This window comes from Natrix helvetica, assembly GCF_964273705.1.
Source record: "Natrix helvetica genome assembly, chromosome: 2".
Classification (NCBI taxonomy): Eukaryota; Metazoa; Chordata; class Lepidosauria; order Squamata; family Natricidae; genus Natrix; species Natrix helvetica.
Window position 1 is genome coordinate 18,780,424 of NC_138552.1, and position 15,984 is coordinate 18,796,407.

The following is a 15,984-nucleotide window of genomic DNA, read 5'->3' on the forward strand; positions in this document are numbered from 1 at the left end:
TTCTAACCTCGTCTATAGCAGAGGTTCCACAAATCTACAGTGCTGTTTAGAACCGCTTCCAGCTCCCTCCCCCCGTCCGTCCGCACATCATCAAGATGAAGAGCGAGAGGAGGAATTCTGGGAGTTGAAGTCCACAAGTCTTAAAGCTGTCAAGTTTCAACACCCCTGGGGGTTTTCTTCTAAAGGGTTAGGGGTGCAAGGGTCTTGTAACTTGACAGTTTTAGGACTTGCATGCTTCAAATGCCAGAGTTCCTGAGCCAACATTTTGGTTGCTAAGCAAGAGTGTTGTTAAGTGAGTTTCACCACATTTTACAAGTTGGCCACGCCCACCTGGTCACATGGCTGGCAAGCCACTCCCACTCGGTCACACGGCCAGCAAGCCACTCCCACCCAGTCACATGGCCAGCAAGCCACTCCCACAAAGCAGGCCACACCTACAGAAGAGATTCTAAAAATTTTTGAAACCCACCACTGCAAAAGATGTTGCTGATTTGTTTGCACTTGGTAGTTTAATTATAGCAATAGCACTTAGACTTATATACCGCTTCATAGTGCTTTTACAGCCCTCTCTAAGCGCTTCACAGTCAGCCTATTGCCCCCAACAATCTGGGTCCTCATTTTACCCACTGCAATATAATACAATAGTAGAGTTGGAAGGGACCTTGGAGGTCTTCTAGTCCAACCCCCTGCCTAGGCAGGAAACCCTATACCGTTCCATGACAAATGGCTATCCAACATCTTCTTAAAGACTTCCAGTGTTGGGGCATTCACAACTTCTGGAGGCAAGCTGTTCCACTGATTAATTGTTCTAACTGCAGAAGGATGGAAGGCTCAGTCAACGTTGAACTGGTGAGATTTGAGCTGCCAAACTGCAGCTAGCAGTCAGCTGGAGTAGCCTGCAGTGCTGCACTCTAACCACTGCGCCACCTCGGCTTGGCGCACTTTATGACTCAACATTTTCTTTCTCCATTCTGTAACACACCTCCGTGGAAGCAAACTCAGTTGATGATAAAAGAACATCAGCTGTCCTCATCTACATTTCAAGTCGTTCAGTTTGGGTCAGTGGCATCTTTAAAGGGCATCCGTAGGAGTTTTAGTTTTGTTTTATTTTTACTGACTCCAGGATTGTTTATGCTTGGGTATTTTGTTTGGATGAAGCAAGTTGTTTGCAAGGCATTAGGAGAACTATTGCTCAAGACTTGAATTAATTGTATATTCTTCTCCACTGTTGATTTATTCTATACTAAGGCCTCACTCTGTTCAAAAACACAGGCATGGTCGATTCAGTTTCTTTCTCTTTTTGTTTCTCAGAGTGACACACTTTTTTTTCTAGTTTTTGTCCAGCTTTCCTATGAAATTGTTCTTGGCAATTCAAAACATTTTAATCATTGCATAAAATGATGAATAAATCATTTCCGTGAGCTTTGAATTTTATTTAGAAATCTGTGGATTTGGTGAAAAGTCCATTCAATACATCTTATTGTTGAATTATATTGGAAGCTACCTAACAAAATGAAATTCAATGGTGAAAAAAGTAAGGTTGTACATTTGGACAAGAAAAAAAAATGCACAGGTACAGTGTATATGGTACCTTACTCAATAGTAGTAACTGTGAGAGGGATCTTGGAGTCCTAGTGGATAACCATTTAAATATGAGCCAGCAGTTGGAATCCTGCATTCAGTTTTGGTTGCCATGATGTAAAAAAGATGTGGAGACTCTAGAAAGAGTGCAGAGAAGAGCAACAAAGATGATTAGGGGACTGGAGACTAAAACATATGAAGAACGGTTGCAGGAACTGGGTATGTCTAGTTTAATAGAAAGAAGGACTAGGGGAGACATGATAGCAGTGTTCCAATATCTCGGGGGTTGCCACAAAGAAGAGGGAGTCAATCTATTCTCCAAAGCACCTGAGGGCAGGACAAGAAGCAATGGGTGGAAACTAATCAAGGAGAGAAGCAACATAGAACTAGGAGAAATTTCCTGACAAAACAATTAATCAGTGGAACAACTTGTCTTCAGAAGTTGTGAATACTCCAACACTGGAAGTTTTAAAGAAGATGTTGGATAACCATTTGTCTGGAGTGGTGTAGGGTTTCCTGCCTAAGCACGGGGTTGGACTAGAAGACCTCCAAGGTCCCTTCCAACTCTGTCATTCTATATTCTAAATGAACAGAGCCTTTCTAAAAAGTACCATACATTAAAGGATCTCTTAAATAGGGTCCCATGTTGCATGTGATTGCTTAACTCTCTGGAAACCATATTACCTATGTTTTGTGCCACTGTTGGGGCTACTGCTATGCTTTAAATTAAAGTCTGCACTAAGGTACATTTCATGAGATTAAAAGTACCCAGAAGATTCTATGAACAAAAGCAGAAAGCAAATAGAGACGTAGAAGCTTGCTGGGAAAAAAATTCCATTGATTTACAAGTTGTTCTAAATCTCAATTGAGATGCTTTTGAGTTATGGAATTTTGTTAAGTGCTTAGATCTGTAAAAGACAATGGAAGTGATATTTCTCCACAACAAAGAAACTTCTGATACCATCTTTCCTGCATCCAAATCTGGTTTTTAATTTCAAGCACTAAGAGCATTTTTATGTATTTCGGGTCTATAAAGTTATGTTTACTTTAAATAGTTATATGGAGTTCTTCCTTTATAAACCATGACCAAGGCAGTTTAAACAATTATCTGAGCTTTCTCATAAAAATACAAGTTTAAAAGCGGGAGAAAGATGTAAAACTTTCATGCATACGCAACCTATAATATAAATAAAAGTGGTCTAGAAAGCTAAAACAAGTATTCTTCAAGTAAACAGGAAGTTCTACCAAAACACAGCTTGCGATATGCTTTAAAGAGCTTTTCAACTAATAATGCAATAATTAGGGTGTGATAACTTCATTTTAGCCAAAAAATAGTAAGAATTCCACTGAATGCAATTTATGTTTGCTTGTGTACAGCTGCCTCCTTCCCACTGGGATGAAAAGGTTTTTGAATGAAATACAATGGTGAAAAGAGTAAGGTTCTACATTTAGGCAACCAAAATGGAATGCACAGGTACAGTACAGGTGATACCTTGCTCAGTAGTAGTAACTGTGAAAGGGATCTTGGAGTCCTAGTGGACAACCATTTAAATATGAGCCAGCAGTGTGCAGCAGCTGCCAAAAAAGCCAACACAGTTCTAGGCTGCATCAACAGAGGGATAGAATCAAGATCATGTGAAGTGTTAATACCACTTTATAATGCCTTGGTAAGGCCACACTTGGAATACTGCATTCAGTTCTGGTCGCCATGATGTAAAAAAAATGTGGAGACTCTAGAAAGAGTGCAGAGAAGAGCAACAAAGATGATTAGGGGACTGGAGACTAAAACATATGAAGAACAGTTGCAGGAACTAGGTATGTCTAGCTTAAGAGAAAGAAGGACTAGGGGAGACATGATAGCAGTGTTCCAATATCTCAGAGGTTGCCACAAAGAAGAGTGAGTCAAACTATTCTCCAAAGCACCTGAGGGTAGAACAAGAAGCAATGGGTGGAAACTAATCAAGGAGAGAAGCAACTTAGAACTGAGGAGAAATTTCCTGACAGTGAGAACAATTAATCAGTGGAACAGCTTGCCTCCAGAAGTTGTGAATGCCCCAACACTGGAAGTCTTTAAGAAGATGTTGGATAGCCATTCGTCTGAAACGGTATAGGGTTTCCTGCCTAGGCAGGGAGTTGGACTAGAAGACCTCCAAGGTCCCTTCCAACTCTACTATTGTATTGTATTGTATTGTATTGCTGCTAAAGCTATAATCCAGGGGTGTCCAAACTTGGCAACTTTAAGACTTGTGGACTTCAACTCCCAGCAGAGCTGGCTGGGGAATTCTGGGAGTTGAAGTCCACAAGTCTTAAAGTTGCCAAGTTTGGACACCCCTGCTATAATCACTCAAGCATGGTCGAAACTGGATTGAGTCTACAGTAGACTTGTGACAGTATCTTTCTGTTAATCAGTGGAACAGCTTGCCTCCAGAAGTTGTGAATGCCCCAACACTGGAAGTCTTTAAGAAGATGTTGGATAGCCATCTGTCTGAAATGGTATAGGGTTTCCTGCCTAGGCAGGGGATTGGACTAGAAGACCTCCAAAGTCCCTTCCAACTCTACTATTGTATTGTATTGTTAGATTGGGTGAATGGATGAGACAGGAATCAGGCTTCAGTGACAAACAACAGCTCTTTATTAGACAACTATTTACAAATCCAGCACTGGCTAGCCCTTTTATAGGGAGCTGTCAGATGGCTCAGCCAATCGGCTTTGATTATTTTCCCGCCGGAATGGAGGACTTTGGTGGAGCCTATTGCTCCAGTCTCAATATGTAACACTTTCTGTCTCTTATTATCTTATATGGAGCCGTGGTGGCGCAGTGGTTAGAGTGCAGTCTTGCAGGCTACTTCTGCTGATCAACGGCTGCCAGCAGTTCGGCAAATCGAATCCCACCAGGCTCAAGGTTGACTCAGCCTTCCATCCTTTCGAGGTCGGTAAAATGAGGACACAGATTGTTGAGGGCCATAGGCTGACTCTGTAAACCACTTGGAGAGGGCTTTAAAGCACTGTGAAGTGGCATATAAATCTAAGTGCTTATTGCTATTGCTATTCCTAATTTCATTGTCATGGAGGACATTGTCATTTGTACTGCAGCTGAAATTACAGGTCCTCAATGCCATTCAAATTCATAAAATGAGGTCAGTGACCGAAAGTGTGATTCATTTAGCTTCCTTGTGGCCCATACGCATCGTACTGGCTTGCATTTTCTTCATTATATAAAGCAAGAATCTCTTCACACACACACATATCACACTGGCCCTCTTTGCTAGGACAACTCTGTCTGAACTGGAAAATCCAGATACTGATGATGACAGAAATGTATATGTTCTGACCTAGGCTTCACAAAATCATGAAGCTGACTCCTTGTCCCGGCAAAACCCCGTTTTATTAAGCTAATGTGAGTTCCTCTCATTCACATCCAGCAAAGTCCCGGCAAGCTGTCTTTCAAGGGTGAATTTACAACCACAGACCTTATCAGGCCTGGAGAGCTGCCAGGCCGATATCTTCCAAAGGCAATGCCGTACAAGAAAATACTTGGCAAAGAGTCTCTGAGAGTCACAAACAAATCTTCACACTAATGAAACGAACAAATTGTCTCCTGCAAACTCCACTCCTCTTTTGGTCCTCTTTATTCTCTATGGGAGGGGCCCTTCACCGTCTACTTGTGCCTTTATTCCCGAGTCAGTCCTTGTTCCTTAACTGTTCTCTTCTCCTGACAGCTCTGCGCATAGCACATCGGAAACAGGTTCCAGCTGTTCTTCTGCCCCACTTATCTCTGACTCCGAAGGTAGTTGATAACTGTTGGATGGCCTTGGCCCCATCTCTGCCTCCGACGCAGAGCCTTTCTTAAGACTCCAGGACTGGCCCATGTTCCTCTCCAACCACCTCACTCTCTGAGTCCGCTGGTGGGCCACAACAGTATATAATGCCTGTCTCCTAATAACTTTAAATAGGATCACAGAGTCTCTCTCTCTCTCTCTCTCCAATGTTGTTCACTTGAAACCTATTTTTGTATTGCTGAACTTTGAAAATCATCCAGTGCTAGATGGATGAATAGACATCCAGAGGTTAGACAGATATCTTGTGGAATAAATAGAATAACTTGTATTCATTTAGGGATTTCTAGGGAGGTAGCCTGTCATAGAAAGATCAACAAACAAATTTGGAGCCTATTAACAACAAAATCATTGCACAAGATTTTGTACTGCACTGTGGGATGCAGAGTATAGTTCTAAAATAAGTTTATCTACATTAAATTAGTGGTCGGGGGAGATGGAAAGAAGGAAAATCAAAAGGGAGCAAACCAAATTGAGGATAAAATTTAAGTAAGAAATAATGGGAATTTTCATAGGCAACAATGGTTGGTGATAAATATGTCTCTACCACACAGCGTCAGCAAGAGAGAAATAATACTGTGATAGTTTTAACTGAACTGAAGGTGATAACAAATATTTTTCTTCATTTATTATTCATAATAATCTGTCTGTCTGTTACTATTGACCTGCGTTGTTTTACTTCATTGGTGGCCAATGTGGTTTGAGAAATATCCAATTTCTAAATATTTTTTAGCTGTGCATCTGATGAGACTGAACAGTTGGACAGTAGAACTGGCAGTCAACACTGGATTTATGCTAAACCTGTAATTATATGTTCTGATAGAAAGTAGATGTTTATATGTCTCTTTTATATAGTAACCCCAAAAGGAATGAACTTCATGGAACTATCCCTTGGCCCTTGGATAGCAGAAAAAAGTGAAGAATTTTGTGAACATGAAATCAGATCGAATGGTGAATGTATAATTTTTCTTTTTAATGGAAGCCTTTTTAGTTATGTGAGCGTATGACCATCTGACCTACCTAAAATGCTTACAATAAAATAAACACATTTAATTGTCAATGGACATCAATTAAAAAATTTAAATGAGCAACTTGTAAAACAAATGAAAAACATAACAAATGAGGTTATATCCACAGTTGTAAATTCCGTTTCTACAGAAATGCAATAAATAAGAATCACATCATATGCATAGTCCTACTTAGATCAGTACAATATACTATGCAGCTCTCCTTCATGGTTCATATTCCCTTTAGGAAAACATTTAGCAAGACCCAAGAGAGATCTGTTGTAAGGATAGATGCCACTTGGGTTTGAAACTAGTCTTACTTGATGCATAGTGAGGTTGTAAGACTGCCCTTGTATTTTTTTTTTATTGTCTTCCTATGTCAAAACTGACACGATAAACAAAAGTTTAAGTAGTGTGTGGATTGCATTTTGAGGGTTGCTTCTAGTCTACCATTTCTCTTGCTATGACCGAACTTTTTCAAGGTATAACAAAAACCCGAGAACAGATTTTGCACTTGTCCACTTATGATTAAGCCACTGTGAGACGCTGCACTTAAATACACAGAATGAGGCTTTCTGGTTTGACTAAGAAATGTGGAGAGATTTTCTAGAAAAATAATTATTTTAGCTGTATCGAGAAAGATGTCTCATTTCAAATGTGTTTTCCCTCTGCTTTTGTTGCCATTGAAGGACAGATGAAAATGTAATGCTTTTCTCTTAATAGCCTAAGACAGTGGTTCTCAACCTTTTCTTAACCATGGATCTTCTTTAAATACCACTGTGGCCATGGATCCCCAAGACTTAACTCAAAATTTAAATCACTTTTTTCAAGTCTTCGCGGACCTCCTGTGATAGATATTGTGGCTCCCCAGGAGTCCACGGACTGTAGGCTAAGAACCACTGGCCATGGAGATATGCTGGACCATGGAAGCTGCCGATTGCTTCTTCTTTTGGGATGAATTTTTGAGTTTGCTGACATATTATACAATCCTTAAGATTTTATTCTGAAATGACTCTCACTAGCGATTCAAATTGTTCCAGAATAAATAAGGTGAGAACTCTGTAATTTGTTAAAACAACACTTCAGATGGTATAATTATTTAGTCTTCCCACAACAGGTTTCCTCCAAAGGTATATGAACAAAGATGCCCATTTTAATCCAATGTCTCTGGAGGTAACAGTTTGGAGAAAGCAGTTCTAAACATTTAATACTGCACTTGGGTTCCATGTCATAGTGCCGTTACAACATGTAGTAAGAACTTTTAGTTAAAAATATGTGTATTGTATGTTGTGTATTGTATGTGTGACATTGTGTATGTCTTAATAGAATTCTGTCTATATCAGTTTATTTTTTAAAAAAATGTAGAACAGTTTTTCTAAAAAAAGAAATTTTCATTCATTGTTTTTAAACAGGCTTAAGTGCATTTTTAGAAAAATAACGCAGTAAATACACTAAGAAAGCATTTTATTCACATAACACATTCCGCCATTGTGAATCCGCCTAGTATTGGTACTGTAGATCAATATGACTCTGAGCAATATCAAAATTATGAGAGTATTTTGTGTAATTGTGTCTGTATTTGTTTAGTAAGCCTACAATATAACCTAGTATCATTTTGCTTGCTGGTTTAAAATTTCTATCTTTGGTGAACAGCATTAACAATAGTGGTTAATGTAAAATGTGCAACGAACAGCTTTAAACATTGTTCATAATGCTCTAAAATGCATGCATCAATTAAATAGTATTAATTGAATGTTGTTTAGAAAACCAAGTTACTCGTTTTAGAAAGCCTCATGTTGACTATTTACTAAAGAAGCTACAGTGAATCCTTAAAAAGAAAACCTGTTTACTATTTTTGTTCTTCAGAGCTAAATCCACAGGTCTCCTCCTTATGCCATCCACATTCCAGGATCAACTTTGTAAGGGTTAATAATTATATACAATTATTGTAGAGTAATTGTGAAATATTGTGATTTTTTTTCAACTGTCCTTTTCCCATAGCCTTTAATACAATACAATACAATAGTAGAGTTGGAAGGGACCTTGGAGGTCTTCTAGTCCAACCCCCTGCCTAGGCAGGAACCCCTATACCGTTTCAGACAGATGGCTATCCAACATCCTCTTAAAGACTTCCAGTGTTGGGGCATTCACAACTTCTGGAGGCAAGCTGTTCCACTGATTAATTGTTCTAACTGTCAGGAAATTTCTCCTCAGTTCTAAGTTGCTTCTCTCCTTGATTAGTTTCCACCCATTGCTTCTTGTTCTACCCTCAGGTGCCTTGGAGAATAGTTTGACTCCCTCTTCTTTGTAGCTACCCCTGAGATATTGAAACAATGCTATCATGTCTCCCCTAGTCCTTCTTTCTCTTAAGCTAAACATACCCAGTTCCTGCAACCGTTCTTCATATGTTTTAGTCTCCAGTCCCCTAATCATCTTTGTTGCTCTTCTCTGCACTCTTTCTAGAGTCTCCACATCTTTTTTACATCGTGGCGACCAGAACTGAATGCATTCATTCGGTCTTACTTTCATTCGGTCTTACTTTCTTGTTAGTGTTTATTGAAGTCTGGATCTCAAGACTAGGTTAAGATTAAAACAGGTCTCCGAAATCAGGAAAACTTCAGTTAGATTTGTCTAAAGCCCCACTCAGTATATTGGGATCCAAGTCAACAAGTAGGAATAAATATCTGAAATTTATCATTATTAGATGCAAGCATTTTTTTCAAAGTAGAATTGTATTTTTGCATTTACCACAGTTACTTTGGGTATACCTCAAAAACTACATGGATAAAAAAGTCTTTTTGCATGCCATGATATAATTAAATCACTTTCAAATTTAGTGTTGGCTTGAACATTATATATAAATATAGGCACTTATTTGAAATGGAAACACTCCAATTCACTACTTAGGGGAAGATTCTCTTGAATTTCATGCCTCAGAGCTGGTTCTAAGGAATACCAAAGGGGAAAATAGTATATATTTAATCGTGCAATTCAATGCATGTTTCCTCAGAAATGGATTTTCTTAAGAGTTCTGCATGGATAACATTCATCCAATGTCTTCTAGTAAAAGTGACTGAATATTCTGGAAGTTTCTATGAAATTGGGAACACTTGACCATTTTCACCAAAAGCTACTGGTTCAGTGACACGTGCCCTAAAAGTGACCTTCTGTCTTGTTTTTCCCTTGAATCAGGCAACTATTAGATAATTACTTAATTCTTAATTAATTAATTGTCAGTATACTTGTCTGAGCACCGTATGTATTATTTGGACTGCAATGTAATGCATATTTAGGATCACTTTCATTTCAAATGGTTAAAGAATTTCCTCAATGTTCAATTGAACTGAAGCACAAAGATTGAAATTTTAGAGCAATAGACAGAAAACCTAATCCAAAGGTTTTTTTTAAAAAAAAACGGAATTTATTGTTTCTCTGTGCATGTTTTTTTTTTTTGTAAATAAAGGCAAACAGACTCCTGTGTAAGCCTGATCTTCTTTTCTATTCAAGATATGAGCATCAACTTTCAAATCTTATGCATTGCCACTCTGGACCGAAAGAATGCTGATATAAAAGATTAGACTTTTATTGCATCTAAGTTCTCTGCTCATGAATATTTTAGACTTAAAAAGGGGGGGGGGGAAGCTTTTCAAACATGCTCTTCATTTGATTTTCCTAACATAAGCAGAGATCCCAAACAGATATCTTTTCCAAAGATATCCCAAATAGATAATCATTTTTCTAATAGAAAAATATAGAAATACCTAAAAATAAAATGTTGGTATCATTTTTATACAACCAAGTACTTGTGACTTCCATTGCTGTGCAAAACTATTCTGCCACATGGCTCCAAGGCTCCAAGTTGGCAGTTGGATATTTGCATCCTATGAACAACTGTAAAGGGCAGATGTTGTATTCCAACCTGATTCTACACTTTTTTTCTCATAAGTAAGTACCACAGTTTTCAATGGAACACCTGTGTAACAACCTGGTTTTGAAAACCAGTTGCTTTGGGGCAGAGGCGGGCTGCACATACTTTAACAACCGGTTCACCGAAAATGTGAACGTGTGTTATGCACATGCACCTTTTTTGCTTGCGCGCAACACCTAAAACAAAGCTTTTTTTCAATGGGGGTGGCTACCTGCACATCTGTAAGACAGCAACGGTTAGTAGAAAGGCAGAGGCGCGCAGCTCAGCTGGGCTGCGGGGTGGGAAGAGCAAGCCAAAAAGATATTTAGGACCCGATAGAGGGTGGGCGGGGCCAGTCAGTGCTCAGAACTACCGGTTCAGCCGAACAGTCCAAACTGGCAACAGCCCACCAGTGCTTTGGGGAGGGGGAGACATCAGGATTCTCACATCTGCAGTGTCAACCGTGAAGCTAACCTGACCAAAGCCATCTTGGAGCTTCAGTGTTGCCACACTGGAGCTGAGGGATAGGGAGGTGGGGATTAGAAATAGCTGGCGTTTTGTAGCCAAAATAAAATACTTTCTCTTGGGAACCAAGGATATTCTCACACCTGGTCAGAGGAAGGAGGAGGGATGTCACTAGGCAACCAGACAGTGCCTTGATTGGACCACATCACTGATTGTTTGCGGAAGGGGGGAAACTTTTACTTTTAATTAGGCGAAAACTGTGGGAACCTTCAGAGTCAGTATTCACCAGCCTGTGCCAATACGACATATCAAATAAATGTATTCTTTGAGAAATCTACCTTGGAGTTTTGTTTGCTGTGGGTATGTTACTTGGAACCCTGACACACAGTACACAACTGTGGGGGCCAAGCATCTCATTAATTGCACTAGAGAAAAATATTTGTAGCTCAGGGTTGAAATGAGGGATTGTTGGTGCCCTCTGAGCTTGGTTGTTTTCTTGCAGACGTTTCATTCACCACACTAGGAAACATCATCAGTGCTAAGTAAGGCGTAGGGTTTGCTGTCATTTTACATTCACTGTGGGCCCCTCTTCTCATTAGTTTAAATTTCAGTAGTGGCAATTACAGACTTAAGGACCAACAGGTCACCACTCAGAAAAGAATTTCACCTGAATTTCCAATGATGTGTGCGTATGTTTGTCCATTTATATCAAGCATGCCCATACAGGTAATCCTCAATTTACGACTACAACGGAGACCAAAATTTCCATTGCCAAGCAAGACAGTTGTTAAGCGACTTTTGCCCCATTTACAATCTTTCTTGCCATGGTTGTTAAGTGAATAATTACAGTGAAGTTAGTAACAATGGTTGTTAAGTGAATCTAACTTCTCCATTGACTTCGCTTGTCAGAAAGTTGCAAAAGAGGATTTGCAACCATCTTCAATCCTTGCCAGTTGCCAAGCACCTGAATGTTGATCAGGTCACTCTGGAGATGCTGCAACAGTCACCTGAAAAGTGGTGAGAAATCAAGTGTTTTCACTGCCACTGTAACTTCCAACGGTCACTAAACAAATGGTCGCAAGTCGAAGAACTACTTGTGTAGAGAGCAGCATGCACTTTGATTAGAGGCAGAGATTTTGATCTGAGTCAACGGCAGCTGTAAAATCTGATTTACACATCAAGTATGTGAGATAGGCATCCAGATGGTAGAACCTACTGGACTCTTTCAATCTTTAAATGCTTCATAGAAATCCACACCTGCTAATCCACCACCGAGAGGATTAGCTAGCTAGAACAGGGGTGTCAAACTTGATTTCACTGAGGGCTGCATCAGTGCTGTATTTGACCTTGGAGTGGGGGCATGGCCAGTTTGATGTCACTCTTGTTGGGGGGGGGGGTTACCTGTGGTGACCTGAGCACTCTGCCAGCAAAAATGGGCTCCCGACAGAGGTGGGTTCTTACTGGTTCGGCCGAGTAGGTAGTAACTCGGCCGGCCACGCCCCCGAACCAGTTCTATCGGTGCCGCCATTTTGTTTTTTGCTTTATTTTTTTTTACCTTAACCCTAACCGGCAGTAACAGAAGCTGGAACCCATCCCTGGCTCCCGAGCTCCATTTTTGGCTGTGACAGCCTCCTGCAGTCCTCTGCCAGTGAAAACGGAGCTCAGGGAGGCTGCATGCATTCCCCCGAGCTCCTTTTCCACTGGCAGAGAGCTGCAGGAGGCCATTGCAGCTGAAAACAGAGTCTGGGAGAGTCATGCACTCCCCTAAGCTTCATTTTCACTGGCAGAGGCACCGTGGGCTGGTCCTTTGCTGTTTCCAGGGCGGTTCCATGGGCCAGAGCACCCTGTCGGCCGGGGCCAGCCCCCAGGCCTTCAGTTTGACACCCCTGACCTAGAACAATCTTCTCTAAAATATTTCAAAATACCTTAACTTTTTTCCCTTACCTAGGAAAATATTCAGGACATTTGCATTCTGAAGTAGAAAACCCGAATTTCAGGATTCCACCACTTTAGGCCAACTTATGTATACAAGCTGGCCTAAAACTGCATCTCTTTCCTCCAAAACCCTTTTGTGTGAACCTTATTTCTAAAATAACCTACACTATATAGACCGATTATGAATTTATCATTTGTCAGATCTTGGTGAATATTTAATATTGATTCCTCTAATTTTATCCATACGGCAAAATCTTTATGGGGCAGGTTGGACCGAAACAAAATTGTGCAAAGTCATTTGAAGAGGTCCAGGGATGGACTTGAACCGGACTCTCCCAGATTCTAGGCCATGACTAAACCACCATGTTCTATGCTGACTCTCAAAGTATGATTATAATTGGTCAGATTCCTAACAGCAAAGCTGAAAATTTAGGGAGCTACAGCTTGAGACATCTGGATGGCAACAAGCTGGAGACGATGGATCTAAAGTCAGGAAGCTTTTCTTCTGGAAGTGGAAATAATGTGGGTGGGGAAACTTCCTCAAAATAAAAATTCAGGGTAAAGTGGGATTTATTTGAAAAAGAATTTTCCCTTCCCATGGATACAGCTCTCTTTCTTATATTAAGAATAGAGTAGCGAGAGAATATGCCTAGGAATCACTACGGATCAATTTTAAAATTAATGTGAGACGTCAACTGGTGCTCAGTATTAAATCCTCATTTTCTTCCACTGTTGATGAGATGCATGATTGTTCGTTTTCCAAAATTATATTGCACCGGACAAGCTACACTCTTTCCCCCCCATCCCGTCTCCACCATTCAATTCAGAACATACTTTGTTCCCTATGTGAAGCTGCCCCTTTGTCTATGAAAGCACTTAAGCATTTGGTGTGTGACGTCGTGAAGAGCCAACTGACATTCACAAGGCATCATGAAGGAATGTTTACATCACCAAGACCCCAAATGTGCCTTGAGAGATCCACAAAGTATTAATCAATGTCTTGTCGTGAGAAAACGGGTATCTTTTCTTTTAATCATTCATCTTTCCACGAGATAAAAAAGGCCATGTGGCATAATGTGGCTAGTAAATCATTTCCTGAGTTTCTGGAAAAAAAAAATTAAGACAAGGCGACTCTACTTTTAAAAGGTGGAGTCCTTAAACGCACTTCTTTTTTTCAGTGGCAGTCTTTGGTAGCGTCCATTTGTCTACAGATATATATCCCCACAAGAGCAATTCTTTTCTATTTCATGCAGCAGAAAAGTGAGACCTGATGGAGTCTTCTCGTAATTGTCGGTGCTTGCCAATGTTGTACTCTTCCAGCTGGTTTCGTCTTTCAATGGTTATTTTGTACTTCTTCCTGAGTGGCAGAAAGTAAGAATGATTCCTTCAGCAATTGGAGATAAGACAGAAAACTCCCACTACAAAAAGACATCTGGGTTTGGCATAATCAGTTACGTTAATGAGAATCACTGCCAAAAGATTAAAGAAATGTGCCTCGCACCATTTTTGTCTCACATACAAATTAAGGCATGTTTAAAGATTTCAGATAAGCTGCTAGTTTTATCTATCTATATATATATAAATGGCTGAGTGTGTGTGTGTTCCAGCATAACTCTGGAATGCCTTGAGCAATTTCAACCAAACGTGGTACGCAGATGACTTACTCTCTGGAAAAAAAATATTGTGGGGGTAAGACACCCCTAACACCCCTCAGGGTGTGTGTTCTGTTACGATACAGCTAACAAATGGCTTCTACTGTACTGCCGTAAAATGGTTTCTACTGTACAGTACAGTGGAGTTGCCATGGTGACAGCTTCACAGTACTCCACAAGGGGGCTCCTTTGGTAAGGGGGGAAATCCAACATTAGAAATTACGTTTGGTCCAGACATTTTCCCCTTATAAATACAGTATTTTTTGGAGTATAAGACGCACTAAGGTTTTGAAAAGGCAAATTTAAAAAAAAAAGTTTTTGCACTCTGCAAACTTCATTTTTGACCTCCCCAGCTCCCAGTTCTCTGAAAGCCTCCTAAAAGCTATGCACGGCCATTTTGGTGAAGAGGGTGGGGTTTCGGCAGGCAAAAAATGCTGTATTTAGTGTATAAGACGCACCCAGATTTTCAGCCTCTTTTTTGAGGGAAAAAGGTGCGTCTTATACTCTGAAAAATACGGTAAATACCCGGACAACGCTGGGTTATCAGCTAGTTTACAAATATGAAACAAAATGACCCTAGAAACAAGAGGATTCTTTATATCCAGTGAGAATTAAAATTGCATCTGCATTAAAAGTCTAATCTGTGAGCCAGTTAAATTTAAATTTTTTGTCCATTCTGTTAATTAAATCAATATATTGTGCAACCCTGTTTCTTGTTGCTGGTATTATTTTTACAGGAAGCTCAAATGCTGAATGATGAAAATGGAATCACAGGATGGCCCTACTAAGAAAGAGGAGGGTCAGCAGAAAAATGCAGAAAAAGAAACCCTACCATTGCAAACCTCTCATGAAACAAGAAAAAGGAGAACATTGTTTGCTAACTTGCTACAGAAGGTTAATTATTTGCAGTGGGATGAAAAGTAGGGGAGTAGAGAAGCTGAAAAGAAAGAAAGAATGGCCGGGAGATATTCTAAACAGAATACTGTAAGATTTTGTTTGTCAATCTCACTTGTTTTAAGACAGTTTAATCATGATTTAAATATTTTTCTGCATGTGTGAGCTGCAGAAAATTTTGATTGATGGAAATTTTATTTCTGTTAAGAATTGTTTTGCCCTTTAGTAGCATATGCCCCCCCCCCCCATATATAAAGGGAGTAGAATTCTTAGATTTCCTGTGGACTGGAGTTATGATCCCTGCACTCAATCGTTCAGTCCCTAGTCATCTCACAACAGGACTACTGTAATGTGCTGTGTAGAGGGATATCCTTGAATAGCATTTGGAAGCTACACCTGATGCAGAGTGCATCAGCATGGTTAGTTTCAGGGACCCCAAAGTATGGCTCCTGTAACACCACTCCTCTATTAGCTGCATTGGTTGCCAGTCCAATTCAAGGTGTTGGTGATTAGCTTTAAAGCCCTTCATGGCATGAGTCCAGGTTAAGGGACCATCTGCTACTGGGATTGGCATGTACCACTCATGTTGGCAGAGGGGTCCAGGAGGAGGCCTTCTCTGCTGTTGCTCCAGCCCTCTGGAACATCTTGACCCCTGCCCTCTGATGTGAGGTTGGCCCCAACCAGGGGTGAAATTCAGCAGGTTCTGG

At 40.2% G+C, this 15,984-nt stretch overlaps 1 protein-coding gene across 2 annotated transcripts in view; it reads right to left on the reverse strand.

The window, feature by feature from the left end:
• Positions 1–12,840: 12,840 nt before the first annotated feature.
• NPR3 (natriuretic peptide receptor 3) overlaps positions 12,841–15,984 on the reverse strand; it is an 85,893-nt gene continuing 82,749 nt past the window's right edge. Inside the window, exon 8 of one of the 2 annotated variants that reach the window (XM_081942598.1) lies at positions 12,841–14,088. In XM_081942598.1, coding sequence (XP_081798724.1) covers positions 13,977–14,088 — 112 coding nt within the window. In that variant the 3' untranslated portion in view covers positions 12,841–13,976. The remainder of the gene's footprint in view (positions 14,089–15,984) is intronic. The other variant, XM_081942599.1, reaches the window with a different exon arrangement.